Source organism: Pseudophryne corroboree, chromosome 1 (assembly GCF_028390025.1).
Source record: "Pseudophryne corroboree isolate aPseCor3 chromosome 1, aPseCor3.hap2, whole genome shotgun sequence".
Classification (NCBI taxonomy): domain Eukaryota; kingdom Metazoa; phylum Chordata; class Amphibia; order Anura; family Myobatrachidae; genus Pseudophryne; species Pseudophryne corroboree.
The window spans coordinates 171,446,239-171,465,146 of record NC_086444.1 but is presented as its reverse complement, the minus strand read 5'-3'; the positions used below and the strand labels follow the sequence as shown (position 1 = coordinate 171,465,146).

The 18,908-nt window shown below is 45.3% G+C and overlaps 1 protein-coding gene across 2 annotated transcripts in view; it reads left to right on the top strand.

The window, feature by feature from the left end:
* Window positions 1-18,908, top strand: part of LOC135059234 (baculoviral IAP repeat-containing protein 1-like) — a 122,402-nt gene that overhangs the window by 87,063 nt on the left and 16,431 nt on the right. For both annotated transcript variants that reach the window (XM_063963892.1, XM_063963891.1), the window contains exon 8: window positions 13,540-13,698. In XM_063963892.1, coding sequence (XP_063819962.1) covers window positions 13,540-13,698 — 159 coding nt within the window. The remainder of the gene's footprint in view (window positions 1-13,539; window positions 13,699-18,908) is intronic.

Below are 18,908 nucleotides of genomic sequence, written 5' to 3'. Positions count from 1 at the left end.
AGAGGACAGGACAGAACAGAGGAGTCAGTAGAAAGGAGTGACAGGGAAAGTACAAAGGTGATAGCGCCATTACAGTGGGGACAGGACAGTGAGGACAGGACAGAGGTTACAGGACTAGGAAAGAGGCGACAGGACAGAAAAGAGGGGTCAGGAGACAGGAGTGACAGGGACAGGACAGAGGTAATGGCAGGACAGAACAAGGAGGTTGGAAGACAGGAGTGACAGGGACAGGACAGAGGTAACAGCACCAAGACAATGGGGACAGAGACAGTGAAGACAGGACAGAGGTAATAGCACCAGAACAGTGGGGACAGGGACAGGACAGAGGTCATAGGGCCAGGACAGAGAGAATAGGACAGAACAGAGGAGTCAGTAGAAAGGAGTGACAGGGAAAGTACAAAGGTTATAGCGCCATTACAGTGGGGACAGGACAGTGGGGGCAGGGACAGGACAGAGGTGATAGTGCCAGGACAGAGAGGACAGGACAGAACAGAGGAGTCAGTAGAAAGGAGTGACAGGGAAAGTACAAAGGTGATAGCGCCATTACAGTGGGGACAGGACAGTGGGGGCAGGGACAGGACAGAGGTGATAGTGCCAGGACAGAGAGGACAGGACAGAACAGAGGAGTCAGTAGACAGGAGTGACAGGGAAAGTACAAAGGTGATAGCGCCATTACAGTGGGGACAGGACAGTGAGGACAGGACAGTGAGGACAGGACAGAGGTTACAGGACTAGGAAAGAGGCGACAGGACAGAAAAGAGGGGTCAGGAGACAGGAGTGACAGGGACAGGACAGAGGTAATGGCAGGACAGAACAAGGAGGTTGGAAGACAGGAGTGACAGGGACAGGACAGAGGTAACAGCACCAAGACAGTGGGGACAGAGACAGTGAAGACAGGACAGAGGTAATAGCACCAGAACAGTGGGGACAGGGACAGGACAGAGGTGATAGTGCCAGTACAGAGAGGACAGGACAGAACAGAGGAGTCAGTAGAAAGGAGTGACAGGGAAAGTACAAAGGTGATAGCGCCATTACAGTGGGGGCAGGACAGTGGGGGCAGGGACAGGACAGAGGTGATAGTGCCAGGACAGAGAGAACAGGACAGAACAGAGGAGTCAGTAGAAAGGAGTGACAGGGAAAGTACAAAGGTGATAGCGCCATTACAGTGGGGACAGGGACAGTGAGGACAAGACAGAGGTCATAGGACCAGGAAAGAGGCAACAGGACAGAACAGAGGAGTCAGAAGACAGGAGTGACAGGGAAAATACAAAGGTGATAGCACCATTACAGAGGGGACAGGGACATGACAGTGGGGACAGAGACAGGACAGTGAGGACAGAACAGAGGAGTCAGGAGACGGGAGTGACTGGGACATGATTGAGATATATATAGAAAATGGGGAGAGATAAAGCTGTGTGTAATCATTTGGAGGTGGAATACCCTTTTTAAGTATTTAACTTATTCAGAAAGTCCACTAGTAATTATGTCTGTCCTCCACACAGTATGAACTGTTGGGTAGATAAGGCGATAGGGTTGACTTACTGGTGAAAGACAGACAGAAGATGACAGGGGATGGCAGAAAAAGAGACACAGAGGAAAGAGACAGACAGGCAAACAGACAGAGGATGTGAGATGACGGTGGAAAGAGACAGACCAGCAGGTAGAGGATGTGAGAGGACAGAGGAAAGAGACAGACTAGCAGACAGAAGATGTGAGAGTATGGCGGAAAGAGAGACACAAAGGAAAGAGATAGATAGGCAGACAGACATTGGATGTGAGAGGATGGTGGGAAGAGAGACACATATTAAAGAGACAGATTAGAAGGCAGAGGGTGTGAGTGGATGGCAGAAAAAGAGACACACACAGAGGAAAGAGACAGACAGGCAAACAGACAGATGGTGTGAGAGGATGGTGGAAAGACACACAGAGGAAAGAGACAGACAGACAGAGGATGTGAGAGGATGGTGGAAAGAGACACACAGAGGATAGTGACAGACAGGTAGACAGAGGATGTGAGAGGATGGAGGAAAGAGACACACAGAGGAAAGTGACAGACAGGCAGACAAAGGATGTGAGAGGAGGGCGAAAGAGAGACACAAAGGAAAGAGACAGACAGGCAGAGGATTTGAGAGGATGGTGGAAAGAGACACACAGAGGAAAGAGACAGACAGAGGATGTGAGAGAATGGTGGAAAGAGACACACAGAGGAAAGTGACAGATAGGCAGACAGAGGATGTGAGAGGATAGTGGGAAGTCAGACACAGAGGAAAGAGACAGGCAGAATGAAGAGGCAGGTGGCAGAGAGTAACAGAGAGATAGATGGACAGCAAAGAGACAAACAGAATGAAGGGACAGTCAGACAGAAGATACAGAGGGAGGAAAACACATATCAGTCCCTCTCCTCTGAAGTCATTACTTTGCTACGTATGCCCATATATGATGATACATTAGCCTGCTCCTCACTGGCACACCTCTACACCTGCCACATGGGAGTTATTGCACAGTCAGGAAGGATCAGGAACGGGGCAGGTGCTGTATCGCTGCTGCACAGTGGGAGGGGAGGAGCCTCGGAGATAGACTAAAAACACAGTGTCCTATGGCAAAGGGGAGGGTAGAGGCTGCAATTGGCCTCACAACCCCTAGTTAAAATATAAAACATATGGGGAGAGACTTATTGGCCCCGTGCAGCCTTTCCCTGTAGATGAGTCCCTTACGCGGCTTCCTGTTACTGGCTGTTGCTGCTGGAGTTCCGTGGGGGAGCTGCTGCTGCAGGGCATGCACAGCAGCTCTCCCGCAGCCATCTTACTGTGGCCTGTGACTAAAGAAGGACCAGTGACCAATACCCGATCAGAGAACTGATCGCGGTAGCGGCCATCTGGCCCTGCGCACAGTGTGAACTGGCCCAGCAGAATGGGGGCATGCAGACATGCGGGGGGAAAGAGACTGAAGACATGCCCCCTTCCTCACAGAGAACCTTAATTTCTCATGCTGCCAGGCAGGCCCAGCAGCGATCCCTCCTTGTAAGAGCGTTCTTCACCCTGCAGGGCTCCTAGCACCTGTATAGATCCCCCTTGTCACAGAGTCCAACCATGGATTCATGATCCTCCCCTCCATGACACTACCGGCTCACCTGGACCCCTGACCAGCGCTCACCTGGACCCCCGCCGGTGGTGCAGTGTACAGAGAGGATATAAGTAGGGTGCGGGAACCCTGGGGGCCAAACACAACCTCGTACCAGTTCCACTTCCAGGAGTAATGATAAGGCCTTCCCTGCCCACTGCCCAATCACAGCTTCCTCAGTGACAGGGCGTACTTTCATAGGAGCTGCTTCTGCTGCTTTTTTTAATGGGCTTTCACTGCCCAAAGCTTGGCCCTGCCCCCCACTTCCGGCCCTTTACACTGACAGCGGGAGGCACCGAGAGCGGTGCCTCCAAAACACATTTAAAGCAGTTATTTACCAGGTAAAAATTATCAAAATAATATGAAGGCTAAAGCAGACTATGTGTCATAAGTATCTTCTTTGTATTATTTTAATCATTAATGACAGGGGAGGCACGGCGGCCATTTTCCCTGAGTTTTCTCTACTGCGCATGCACAGAACTCCGTGAAAATGGCCGCTGAGCCATTTTCACTGTGTTCTAATAGTGCTGCGGATGCCGGCGCTGGACTTCTGAGGGGTGAGTATTTTAAAAATGGGTGCAGTGTGTGCAGTGGGGACCCCCTCTGGACTCAGGGGCCCGTGTGCAGAGCACACACTGCACCCATTATAAAAACGCCAGTGCCAACAGACTATTAAAGGATGTATCACACTATCAGCTAAAAAGGCAATAATTTACCTTCATGTAATTGGTCTCAATAGTACCTTATTGGTGTCTCTTATCCTATATCTATAATGATTCATAGATTATTTAGAGACAAGTCAATTATACTGATATATAATCGGTTGCACAAAGATGAACGCTCGGTGGTTTGAGGGCTTATCAGGCTTATAAAACTACCTCTATGTGCAGAAGGTCTGTGCTTTTGTAGTTTCCCTCAGTGTGTAGTAACAGATTGCTGCTATTGGGTCTATGGTAAATTCATCAGTGCAGTAAAATAACTGTAATGGTGGACATTGGGATGATACAATATCAACACTCCTTATTGGGCATATTTAAACAATTGTACATTCAAAAAAGCTGCTCAGTTTTTGGACGTTAAGAGAAATTGTTGTGTAAATACTGTGTCACTTAAATATTGCAGAGATATAGAGGATCGCACAGAGATATAATATAATAAACTTAATTTATTGTGTACAATCGTCTCTTCCCCATTTAGAAAAAAGTAATCTTTTGTACAAATAATACAATATGTCTATTGGGGGTGCTCCTAGGAATAACATTTTGGCATATAGTATTAATCAAAAAGAAGAAACGTATTCCTTGATTAGTGCCCTAATCAAGGAATACTTTTCTTCTTTTTGATCGTCACTTAAATATTGCCCAGAACCAGTGCCATACAGTATGTCCAGCGCTGCTGTATAATAAGTCCCTTACAGTGTTGTTGTGTTGTCCTGCATCAGACCAGTGGTAGTGTCCTGTGCATCAGTCAGTCCAGTGACCAGTCACAGTGGTGGTGTCCTCTGCTGCCATATGTCCAGTGCTGCTGTATAATAAGTCCCTTACAGTGTCGCTGTGTTGTCCTGCATCAGACCATTGGTAGTGTCCTGTGCTGTATATTATTCACTCCAAATAAAGAAATTATTAACATTTAATCCAAATATATTTTTTACAGGGTTTGCCCTGTGGGGTGTAGGGGTACGCTCTCCTGTGCTGCATATTGTGTTATATAACTCCAGAAAAATAATGGAGAACAAAAATTTTGGGGATAAAATAGGGAAAGATCAAGAATCACTTCCTCCTAGTGCTGAAGCTGCTGCCACTAGTCATGACATAGATGATGAAATGCCATCAACGTCGTCTGCCAAGGCCGATGCCCAATGCCATAATAGAGGGCATGTAAAATCCAAAAAGCAAAAGTTCAGTAAAATGACGCAAAAAATTAAATTTAAATGGTCTGAGGAGAAACTTAAACTTGCCAATATGCCATTTACAACATGGAGTGGAAAGGAATGGCTAAGGCCCTGGCCTATGTTCATGACTAGTGGTTCAGCTTCACATGACGATGGAAGCCCTCATCCTCCCACTAGAAAAATGACAAGAGTTAAGCTGGCAAAAGCACAGCAAAGAACTGTGTGTTCTAAGATGGTATCACAAATCCCCAAGGAGAATCCAAGTGTGTCAGCAGTTGCGATGCCTGACCTTCCCAGCACTGGACGGGAAGAGGTGGCTCCTTCCACCATTTGCACGCCCTCTGCAAGTGCTGGAAGGAGCACCCACAGTCTAGTTTCTGATATTCCAATTGAAGATGTCACTGTTGAAGTACACCAGGATGAGGATATGGGTGTTGCTGGCGCTGAGGAGGAAGTTGATGGTGAGGATTATGATGGTGATGTGGTTTGTTTAAATCAGGCACCGGGGGAGACACCTGTTTTCCGTGGGATGAATAAGCCCATTCTGATGCCTGGGCAAAATACCAAAAAAGCCACCTCTTCGGTGTGGAATTATTTCTCCACAAATCTGGACAACAGGTGTCAAGCTGTGTGTTGCCTCTGTCAATCTGTAATAAGTAGGGGTAAAAACTAGTGCTGGGCAAGATAACGCGTTATTAACGCGTTAACGCCATAAGGCAATAACGGCGATAATATTGTTAACGCCGTTAATGCTGCTGCGCCGGAAGAAGCCGCCAGAAGCAGTTATTCATCTGACCCCCTTGATGGAGAAGCCGCTGGATGCCGCCGGAGAAGAGGAAGCCACCGGATGCCGCCGGAGAGGAGGAAGCCGCCAGCCGCCATAACCTCTTGAGACCGAGACATCTTCACAATATCTCTGTGAGTACTGGTTTTTATACAGAGCCTAAGCTCTAAGAGTTCTAAGCTAGAACACAAGCAATGGGACTGGGTGAGTGGGATCCTGTAGCGCGCGCTGGCCGGAACTGGGTAACTTAGTTACGCGGCTGAGGAGAAACCTCAGTCGCGTGGGTTGCAGCGAGCAGGGCAGCCCTTCTCTTCTCTGGCGGGTGCCGCTGTGGGACTGGATGAGAATGGTTCCGCAGCGTGCGCGCAAGTTCTATCAACGCCGCTGTGGGACTGGATGTGACGGGTTTATGTACATTGGGGCTGATATTGCTTATATTAACAGGAGAGTTAGTGAAAGTTTGGGCCTCCTTCGTTCATTAAGGTCTCCCTGCTGAGCTATTATACTCCCTTTTATTGCTGGGGTGCCTAATCTGCTATAAACAAAAAATACAGTTTGTTTTACTTTTTTTTAATAAATTTTATTTTATTTATTTAAAAATGTTTTCACAGAAAATGGAGAAAGGAACCGAAATCTTACATGGACATTTTCATTTTAAATCTCTACCAGATGGCACAGTTGATAAAACCAAAGTTATTTGTAAACACTGCAAAGCTGAATTTTCTTATCACCGGAGTACTTCGAGTCTGAAGTATCACTTAAATGCAATACACACCGTTGATGCCAGCAACTCACCCACTCAAACAAACAGTGGAGGGAAGCTTCGGCAGACTACATTGGATACAGCGTATGGGAGAAGTATAGATAAACAAAAGCAAGAAAAGCTAACAAATAACATAGCGAAGTGGATAGCTACAAACTGCAGGCCAATTAGTATTGTCGAAGATGTCGGTCTGAGGAATGTTCTTAGGATCGCAACGAATGACAGCACGTATGAGCCTCCCTCAAGACGCACCATCACAAGAAGAATACATGACTTGTATGAAAAGGAGAGTACCACAAAAGCGATGGCGTTACAATGTGTACCACATGTTGCTCTCACTGGAGATTACTGGACATCGCTGGGTAACCATAATTACCTCGGAGTTACAGTGCATTATATTGATGAACACTGGGAGCTACATTCACATGCTCTGACTGTAATGAAAACAGAAGAGAGACATTTTGCTGAAACGTGCGCTGAACATTTTATTCATGTTGCACAGGAGTGGAACATTTCAGATAAAGTCGGCACACTTAGCACAGATAGTGCAAGAAATATGATTGCTGCTGCAAGACACCTGCCTTTTGAACATGTCCCCTGCACTGCGCACAGTCTCCAGCGTTCTGTCACAGTATCTCTGCAGAACAGTGCGTTTGACAATGTCCTGGCCAAATGCAGAAAAGTTGTAGGCCACTTTAAACACAGTCCAGCAAGTGCTGCAGAATTACAAAAACAACAATTTCAACATAGACAAAATAAGGAGTCGCTTATACAAGATATTCCAACCAGATGGAATTCGACTCTGGACATGATAAAAAGTGTCTGTAGAAATGAACAGGCACTGAGGGATGTCCTCACCACACACAACACCAAGATTGCCATGCCAACTACAGCTGAAATGGACAAACTGCAGAGGTTGGAAACGCTACAGGAGCCCTGCAGGTATATTTTACATACTTCATATATTTAATTTTTCCACTGTCCTGTCTGTAAAAAATATAGCATGAATGGGATGTAGTTAGGTAGGTTTAGGCACTTACTGGTGGTGGGTAGGAAGCAGGGAGGGTTAGGGTTAGTAGGGAGCAGGGATGGTTAGGGTTAGTAGGGAGCAGGGAGGGTTAGGGTTAGTAGGGAGCAGGGAGGGTTAAGGGTAGGGAGGGTTAGTATACTTACCGGGGACTTTTGGGTATCTGGATTCCAGGATGCCGCTGTCGGTCTTCTGACCACCAGCATTCTCCCGTACCCAAAGAAATGGGTTTGATTTTTTTTTTACTGTTGCAGGTATGTGACTGAACTTCTGGGAGGAGAAAAGTATGTTTCATGCTCTGTGGTTCTGCCTGCTTTTTGCCATCTCTCTCGGGTCATGGAGAGTTCAGATGATGACCCAGCCTACGTGGTCAAATTTAAGTCTACATTCAGAACAGACCTGGAGACACGCAAAGAAAATGCCAACATTGCATATCTGAAGATTGCTACCGCATTGGACCCTAGATTCAAGGACCTCAAGTGTATACCCAGAGCTGAGAGGGGTGAGGTGTGGGCCTTAGTGGAAGCAACAACATCAGAGCCACCAAATAAAAAGTTAGCCCTATTGGCTGCTTCATCAGAGTCTGATTCTGAACAGGAGGAAGATTCAGTTGAGAACAGTGTGCGTCGATTCAGAGCGGAGCCCACCATCAGTACAGAGTCCTGTCCATTAGAGTGGTGGTCCAAACATGCAGGCTCACACAGCAGGCTGGCCTCCATTGCACAGAAGTACTTGGCCACACCTGCAACATCAGTACCCTGTGAAAGGTTGTTTTCTCTTGCTGGTCATATTGTACAGAAGAAGAGAGTTTCTTTATCATCTGAAAATGTAAATAACCTTGTGTGTCTTAGCAACTGGCTTGGTGCAGAGCAGTAAATAGGTTACACACCTAAAATATATCTGTCCAATCTGGTGGGAAGAAAAATCTGGGTAAGAAAACAGATTTAGATTCTCAGAAAACATATTTTATTTTTTAATTTTAATTTTTAAAGTTTTTTAAATGCTACTGTGTTAAGGGAAAACTGCAAACCAAATGTTTTTGCTGTGTAGTTCATATAGAAGTACTCGCCACTTTTGAATTCATTATTGACTTTAGTCGGCTAACAATACGATTAATCGCTATTAATAGCAGGAAATCCTGCGATTAATTGCGATTAAAAATTTTAATCGTTGCCCAGCACTAGTAAAAACGTTAACCATCTAGGAACATCCTCCATTATACGTCACCTGCTGCGCATTCATCAGATGTCAGTGTCAAGTTGTGAAACTTTGAGTAAGAGCGTAAGCAGTCCACTGACACCTAAATCCCTTCTTCCTCTTGTACCCAAACTCCTGCAAGTCACACCACCAACTCCCTCAACGTCAACTTACTCCTCAGTCAGGAACGTCAGTAGTCCTGCAGGCCATGTCACTGGCAAGACTGAGGAGTCCTCTCCTAACCGGGATTCCTCCGGAGGATCCTTGAGTGGTACACCTGCTGTTGCTGCCGCTGCTGTTGTTGCTGCTGGGGGTCGATTGTCATCCCAGAGGGAAAGTCGGAAGACCACTTGTACTACTTCAACTAAGCAATTGACCGTCCAACAGTCCTTTGTGAGGAAGATTAAATATGACAGCAGTCATCCTGTTGCAAAGCAGATAGCTGAGGCCTTGACAGCTATGTTGGTGTTAGACGTGCATTCGGTATCCGCCATTAGTTTAGTGGGACTTAGAGAATTGTTTGAGGTAGTGTCCCTGGTACCAAATCCATCTAGGTTCCACTTCACTAGGCAGACGATACCGAGAATGTACAGAGACGTCAGAAAAAGTTTCCTCAGTGTCCTAAAAAATGCAGTTATACCCACTTTCCACTTAACCATGGACATGTGGACAAGTGGAACAGGGCAGACTAAGAACTATATGGCAGTGACAACCCACTGGGTAGATGTATTGCCTCCCGCAGCAACAACAGCAGCGGCACCACCAGTAGCAGCATCTCGCAAACACCAACTCGTTCCTAGGCAGGCTATGCTGTGTATCACCGCTTTCTGTAAGAGACACACCACTGACAACCTCTTATGGAAACTGAGGGACATCATCGCACAATGGCTTACCCCAATTTGACTCTTCTGGGGATTTGTGATATCGGACAACGCCACCAATATTGTGCATGCATTACATCTGGGCAAATTCCAGCAAGTTTTGCACATACATCTAATTTGGTGGTGCAGAATTTTTAGAAAAATGCCAGGGGCATGCAGGAGATGCTGTCAGCGGGCCGAAAAATTGCGGGCCACTTTCGGCATTCAGCCACCGTGTTCCGAAGACTGAAGCACCATCAAACACTCCTGAACCTGGCCTGCCATCACCTGAAGCAAGAGGTGGTAACGAGGTGGAATTCAACACTCTATATGCTTCAGAGGATGGAGGAGCAGCAAAAGGCCATTCTATCCTATATATTGACATACAGTATAGGCAAAGGAGGGGGAATGCACCTGACTCAAGCACAGTAGAGAATGATTTCCGTCTTGTTCAAGGTTCTCCGACCCTTCGAACTTGCCACACGTGAAGTCAGTTCAGACACTGCCAGCTTGAATCAGATCATTCCCCTCATCAGGCTTTTGCAGAAGCAGCTGGAGAAATTAAAGGAGGAGCTAAGACGGAGTGATTCCGCAAAGTATGTGGGACTTGTGGATGGAGTCCTTCATTCATTTTGCCAGGATTTAAGGGTGGTCAACCTGTTGAAATCAGAGCACTACATTTTGGCCACCATGCTCGATCCTAGGTTTAAAGCCTACGTTGTATCTCTTTTTGCAGCAGACACAAGTCTGCAGAGGTTCAAAGACCTGCTGGTTAGAAAATTGTCAACTTAAGCGGAACGTGACCCGTCAACAGCTGCTCCTTCCTTTTCTCCCGCAACTGGGGCTGCGAGGAAAAGGATTAGATTTCCTAGCCCACCTGCTGGCGGTGATGCAGGGCAGTCATGAGAGAATGCTGACATCTGGTCCGGACTGAAGGACCTGCCAATGATTACTGACATGTCTACTGTCACTGCATGTGATTCTGTCACCATTGAAAGAATGGTGGAGGATTATATGAGTGACAGCATCCAAGTAGGCATGTCAGACAGTCCGTATTTATACTGGCAGGAAAAAGTGGCAATATGGATGCCCTTGCACAAACTGGCTTTATTTTACCTAAGTTGCCCCCCTCCAGTATGTACTCCGAAAGAGTGTTTAGTGCAGCTGGTAACCTTGTCAGCGATCGGCGTAGGAGGTTACTTCCACAAAATGTGGAGAAGATGATGTTCATCAAAATAAATGATAAATTCCTCCGGGAAGACCTTGACCAGCAATTGCCTACAGAAAGTACACAGGGACCTGTGATGGTGGATTCCAGTGGGGATGAATTAATACTCTGTGAGGAGGAGGATGTACGCACTGAAAGTGGTGATGAATCGGAGGATGAGGTCAACATCTTGCCTCTGTAGAGCCAGTTTGTGCAAGGAGAGATTGATTGCTTCTTTTTTGGTGGGGGCCCAAACAAACCAGTCATTTCAGCCACAGTCATGTGGCAGACCCTGTCGCTGAAATGATTGGTTTGTTAAAGTGTGCATGTCCTGTTTATACAACATAAGGGTGGGTGGGAGGGCCCAAGGACAATTCCATCTTGCATCTCTTTTTCTTCTTTGTATCATGTGCTGTTTGGGGATTAGTTTTTTAAAGTGCCATTCTGTCTGACACTGCCGTACAACTCCAGGGGTACTGCTGTATAAGTCCAGGGGTACTGCCATATAAGTCCAGTCCAGTGATGCTGTCTTGTGCTGCATCAGTCCAGTGGTGGTGTATTGTGCTGTATATTATTTACTCCAAATAAAAGGCTTATATACATTACTTATATTATTATCCAAATAATTTTTACTGGGGTTGCCCTGTGTGGTGTCCCCACCTGTGCTGCATATTATTATAATAACTCCAAATAAAAGGGTTATTATTATCCAAATTTATTTTACAGGCTTTGCCGTGTGTGTGTGTGTGTGTGTGTGTGTGTGTGTGTGTGTGTGTGTGTGTGTGTGTGTGTGTGGTTTAGGGGTCTCCTGTGCCACCAATATTGTGTGTGTATTACATCTGGGCAAATTCCAGCACGTCCCATGTTGTTTGTGCTGCACACTTGTGTCGCTTAGCTTAGTCATACAGCTACCTCATTGCACCTCTTTTTCTTCTTTGCATAATGTGCTGTTTGGGGCCTAGTTTTTTTAAGTGCCATCCTGTCTGCAACTGCAGTGCCACTCCTAGATGGGCTAGGTGTTTGTGCCGCACACTTGTGTCGCTTAGCTTAGTCATACAGCTATCTCATTGCACCTCTTTTACTTCTTTGCATCATGTGCTGTTTGGGGCCTAGTTTTTTTGAGTGCCATCCTGTCTGCAACTGCAGTGTCACTCCTAGATGGGCCAGGTGTTTGTGCCGCACACTTGTGTCACTTAGCTTAGCCATACAGCTACCTCATTGCACCTCTTTTTCTTCTTTGCATGATGTGCTGTTTGGGGCCTAGTTTTTTTACATGCCATCCTGTCTGCAACTGCAGTGCCACTCCTAGATGGGCCAGGTGTTTGTGGTGCACACTTGTGTCGCTTAGCTTAGTCATACAACTACCTCATTGCACCTCTTTTCTTCTTTGCATGATGTGCTGTTTGGGGCCTAGTTTTTTTAGTGCCATCCTGTCTGCAACTGCAGTGCCACTCCTAGATGGGCTAGGTGTTTGTGCTACACACTTGTGTCGCTTAGCTTAGTCATACAGCTATCTCATTGCACCTCTTTTACTTCTTTGCATCATGTGCTGTTTGGGGCCTAGTTTTTTTGAGTGCCATCCTGTCTGCAACTGCAGTGTCACTCCTAGATGGGCCAGGTGTTTGTGCCGCACACTTGTGTCACTTAGCTTAGCCATACAGCTACCTCATTGCACCTCTTTTTCTTCTTTGCATGATGTGCTGTTTGGGGCCTAGTTTTTTTACATGCCATCCTGTCTGCAACTGCAGTGCCACTCCTAGATGGGCCAGGTGTTTGTGGTGCACACTTGTGTCGCTTAGCTTAGTCATACAACTACCTCATTGCACCTCTTTTCTTCTTTGCATGATGTGCTGTTTGGGGCCTAGTTTTTTTAGTGCCATCCTGTCTGCAACTGCAGTGCCACTCCTAGATGGGCTAGGTGTTTGTGCTACACACTTGTGTCGCTTAGCTTAGTCATACAGCTATCTCATTGCACCTCTTTTACTACTTTGCATCATGTGCTGTTTGGGGCCTAGTTCTTTTAAGTGCCATCCTGTCTGCAACTGCAGTGCCACTCCTAGATGGGCCAGGTGTTTGTGCCGCACACTTGTGTCACTTAGCTGAGCCATACAGCTAACTCATTGCACTTCTTTTTCTTCTTTGCATGATGTGCTGTTTGGGGCCTATTTTATTAAATCTGCCATCCTGTCTGCCACTGCATTGCCACTCCTAGATGGGCCAGGTGTTTGTGCCGCACACTTGTGTCGCTTAGCTTAGTCATACAGCCACCTCGGTGCAACCTTTTGGCCTAAAAACAATATTGTGAGGTGTTCAGTGTTCAGAATAGACTGGAAATGAGTGGAAATTAATGTTATTGAGGTTAATAATACCATAGAATCAAAATTACCCCCCAAATTCTGTGATTTTAGCTGTTTTTATGTTTTTTTCAAAAATCATCCAGATCCAAAACGAAAACCAAAACACGGAACTGTGGTTTTGGCACAACCAATCAGGATCCAAAACACGAGGATGGAACCAGAACCAAAACCAAAACACAAAACATGAAGAGTGCCCGCCACACATCTCTACTTAGAAGCACTCATAAATTACTATTTTCTGGGGAATATTTGGCAGCATAGATTCCCCGGGGTGTCAGTAGTCTGTCACTAGTTTTAACTGTCTTGTGTTTACACAGATTTATTTCATTGCAGTTCAGTACATACAAAGCTTTCCAGATTTGGAAGTAGTGCACCTAGGTTTTGGAAATCTGGATTGTGAAGGCCTGATGGACTCCCTCGCAACTTGCAAGAAGCTGAAAGAATTGAATCTCTGTGGATCAGTCCTAAAGGACACTGATATGGCTTTACTGGGTAATGATTAGAAAATGAATTTACACAATTTTTAGAAATATTACTATTAATTGTTTTATGACGTCAGAGTAAAAATAAAAGTGCTATTAAAAGTGAAGATGCTTAAATAAACAAAGCATGTACTATATGGTGATAGAAATAAAGGTCGCTAGTACTAGGGTGACACATTTTTCATAAGGTTATCCTAGGACACGTCCTTACCATACCAAAAAAAAGGTCACAGTTTACAACAATGCATTGTTTTTACAGTTATTTTACAATATTTGACTGCTGAAATAGTAGTTGGAAAAAAAATCAAGGCTAATTACACCATCCTGAGATGGTATTTAATTAACTACACTGAATTATTCCAAAAATATTGTATTTTCAGAGCTTGTTGAATTAGAAACTTAAAAAATTAGGTCCCGCTTCAGTGCTGTCAGGTAAGCAGGAGATTTCAGTGAAATCATCTGTGTAGACAATGAATAAAGCTGGCCTTACACCTAAAGATTTATTGTCCAATCTGGCTGGTTGGAATAAAAATCTGTTAATGCATGGGAGCAAATTTGCTCCGAAATGCTTGAAAACTGACAAAAATGGTCATTCAGACAAATTGGTTAAGCAAATGGATTTAACCAATTTATCTTATTGACCATTTTGTCTGTTTTTCAGTGCTTTTGTCTGTTTTTCAGTGCTTGGGAGCAAATCTCTCTTTGCACTCGCTCCACTGCTGGCATTATGGCGGATAGAATGCCGCTGTCGTGATATGGACAGCCGGCATCATGTCCGCCGGTAAGTCATACTGAATCCGTTACATTTGCCCCACCTGCAGTGCACATGGTTTTGCCAATTAGAGAAAGATTTTGCTTTTGTGAACCATGCTGAATTAGGCCCTTAGACCAGCAGTTCCCATACTCAATCCTCAAGTCACGCTAACAGACCTGGTTTTTAGGATATCCATGATCAAGCACAGATGAGTTAATTAGGCCCTCCTTCAGTTTGATTATACCATCGGTGCACAAGCATGTGTATCATTAAAACCTAGTTTGTTAGGGTACCTTGAGGACCAAGTTTTGGAAGCCTGAATTAGACCATTACTTAAATGTGTGTAAAAGCACAGAAATAATGGGGGTAATTCCAAGTTGATCGCAGCAGGAATTTTGTTAGCAGTTGGGCAAAACCATGTGCACTGCAGGGGAGGCAGATATAACATGTGCAGAGAGAGTTAGATTTGGGTGGGGTGTGTTCAATCTGCAATCTAATTTGCAGTGTAAAAATAAAGCAGCCAGTATTTACCCTGCACAGAAATAAAATAACCCACCCAAATCTAACTCTCTCTGCACATGTTAAATCTGCCTCCCCTGCAGTGCACATGGTTTTGCCCAATTGCTAACTAAATTCCTGCTGCGATCGACTTGGAATTACCCCCAATATTTCCATATCAGTAAATGAGAGATAATAAACCCCAAAGACTGCATGTTAACAATTTTTAGCAATGCCGGAACTTCCGCCAGTGCAGCCGATGCATTGCACCAAGGCCCACTGCAGGAAAGGGGCCCAAAGCCGACAGCATTACACTGAATCAGATTGACTCATTATATGCTGGAGCATGCCACCAGTCCCCTGAGTGTGCGCTGCTGTCTGCGCCTGTGCACCACGGTCTAAGTCAGAGGGGGCGGTCAGACACGGAGGAGGGACCGCCATCCATTCTTCACCCTGATCCTCCTCTTAAAGAAATATGACTGGTTGCTGGGTTAGGGGGCATGGAGGAGAGTGGCGACAGCGGCTGCGGGATCTATGGGGAGCTCTGGGTGGCAGTGTGAGCTGCTCTGCAGGGGGTTGTGCGAGGCTGCAGAGGGAAGCAGCATCTCTCTTTCACTTCAGGCTGCAGGGTTCAGGAAATTACCGCTGCAGAGTGAAGATCATGCAGGACTTGTTTGCCTTCAATAAGGTGGTGGGCTTTTCAGGAGTATGTGCCTGGTTGGGGATGGTGCTAGAGAGATGCACAGGGGGATGACGCTGGGGAGATGCATAGGGTATTGGGCTGGAGAGACACATGGTAATGGTGCTAGGGACAGGCAAGGAGGATGGTGCTGGATAGGTGCACAAGGGATGGCACTGGATAGGTGCACAGGGGATGGCACTGGATAGACACACAGGGGATGTAATCAGTAAGATACCAGATCCTGTGCATCCCCCCAGCTGGGGAAATGCATGGGAGAATGGTGCTGGAGAGACGCATAGGGGGATGGTGCTGGATAGCGCACAGGGGGATGGTGCTGGATAGCGCTGTGCAAGTCAAATTATTTTCGAACAAATATTTAAAATGCTAGCTCTATTATATACTGTGGACGCCTGTGCATCTTATTACCATGTGCTATGAATGTGCGCTATACATCGTAAAACACTACATCCCATAAGAGAAAACAATACACCCACACATTATCTGAGTTCAAAAGCTCATTGATGTATATATTTGTTATTAAAAGGATATGTATTCAATATATCACAATGTACAGTATATATATATATATATATATATATATATATAGTTACTTGGTTACAATTTATACAGTAAGCAGTTATTACAAACTAAATCAAATACAGACACGGCCAGCAATACAATTACCATATTTTGCTCAAATGCTCACTCTCCACTCCATATCACTCTCTCTCTCTCAGTAAAATCATGCAGCCACTGGACAGACAGCATCTCCACCATCATCTGTGGCAAAAAGCGCAGCCGGCTCTGTGTGTGTGATCAGCTATACACTGAGAGTTGGGGGCGTGCACAGGTCTCTTGTTATTAGTCTAGGGGAGGGAACTTTCTCATTCATGATGAGTCATTGGTCAGTTCATATGCAAGCCTTGAAGTCATCAAAAGGGCTGGCCTGAGTTTCCTGTCCACATGCTTTAAGTGGAATGTCCTTTGTCGTCAGTTGAATTGTGGCTTAATATTCATACATTCAATCATATCTACTCATGGCAATGTGCTACAACTTAATAACAGGCATCAAATGAATCTACATATTAATCTGGTTACTTTGACACCAAGCACGACCTGTCCAACTTGCTCCGCTCCAATGATACACAAACATGACGTTACTCCATTATATAATTTAAAACTTTATGATGTCTGGGCGCTTGATATGTTCAATTTATGTGCTGTATGAAATATGTGTTGAATCTATCTTTGTGGCATGTCTGTATTAATGCGTATGTTACCATATATTGCTGTGCTCGCTGCGCGTATTTGCAAGCATAGCGACTCATACTGTGTGGAGTCTGTATGTTCTCTCTATGTAATATTTTTTACTTCGACAGCGCACAGGGGGATGGTGCTGGGGAGATGCATGGGGGATGGCGATGGAGAGACACAGGGGTATGTTGATGGAGAGATACAGGGGGATGGCGTTGGGGAGTCACACAGGCGGATGGTGCTGGGGAAATGCATGGGGGATGGTGCTGGAGAGTCACACAGGGATGGTACTGGGGAGACACGCAGGGATGGCACTGTGGAAACGCACAGGGGGGTGGCACTGGAGAGACATGGGGATGGCGCTAGGGAGACGCACAGGCGGATGGTGCTGGGCAGACGCACAGGTGGATGGTACTGGGAAAACACACAGGAAGGACCACCAGTAGGATTAGAAGAAAGGGCTCAGAGACAGTAATCAGTAAGGTATTAATTCTAAAGAAATCAGTGGTGGAACTAGCGGCGGTGCTGCCGGTGAACTACCCTCTTCTGCGCCAGCGGCAAGTTGTAAGAATGAGGAGGAAAGGACTTACACACTTGAGCAGCTATGGGGGATGGAGGTGCTGGATGCTAGCAGTTCACACTTCAAGTATGTGCTGGTGATTGTACTGCAGTTGCCTCAGTTTCTTCTTAGTCACGGCTCCGGGAGGCTACTGAGGCTGCAGTGAATTGCTGCGTTGGTTGTGTCAGAGCCAGCATTAACAAAGTACTGTATGCTCAAATATAAAAAATGTACAGTTGGAGCCGCACTCATCTAGTGTGGCTCCATCGCATACGAGCGCTCCCGGCATGACTAGGTGATCCGTCCACCTAGTCACGCTGAGAGCGTGCAGAGAAGCTCCCATTCTAGTGCGTGCCCAGGCATAGATGGAGTCATGATTAGCATGGCTCATCTGTAAATCCCGGGCACACACATACTGTATACACACACATTTTATATATATATATAGATACAAAAAAATGTCTTCCACCCCGCGCTCAACCCACCAGCAGCAATATGGAGAAAATCCCTGTTAGTGAACTTTCAAAGAATAACATAAACAAAACAATAACCAATTGCGCTTGGTATAACTTTAAAACACTCAGATTTTAGTATTTCCAGTAGCTGTTCTTCCACGGTGTGGATTCTTATAACTGGTATCACCTGCAAGTATACCCTCACACCAGAGAACACACCCGAACAAAAAGACGGCCAGAATGGCCTAAATTAGATATGATACCAATTTGTTTTTATTAAAAAAAACCATATAGAATTCCATAAATTCATATGAACATTTTTTTACAAATAAAAGGTTCCATACATTCATATAAACATTCTTAAAAGAAATACATCCAGATACAGTCAATAGGTTTTCTGTTCAAGCCTTTAAAGAACACCCTCACCCTTATAGGTGTATATTCTGTAGGGTGTACTGGTGAACTAGATAAGAGACCGTAACTGATTCGACCCAACGCGTTTCGTCAGAACGACTTCATCAGGGGTTTCTGTATGGTATCACAAAAAAAGGAACAAAGGCCTTTATGGATATAAAACATCCATAGTCCATATATATAGGACCAACTTTTAATAGAGATGGATAATTCACCCAGAATGGTTGTAGGATGGTAAAACCAAGCATAAACGCATATGCCTTTAAGGGTATTCAGCTAGTTAATGAACCTGATTACAGACTCTTTTCAGTTTGTATGCAGCGTCTGTTAAATTTGAACCTGCAGCCACCAGGAAAGAGACACAAGTAACAGCTGTCCATAACTGTTCCTGTCTGTAGTATATGGCGGCCACTAACACTGTCTGTAGTATATGTAGGTCACTAATGCTGTTTGTTGTATATGTAGGTCACTAACACTGTCTGTATTATATGGGAGTCACTAATGCTGTCTATATTATACAGTGATCAATAATGCTGTCTGTAGTATATGGGGGTCACTAATGATATTTGTCGTATATGTAGGTCACTAATGCTATCTGTAGTAT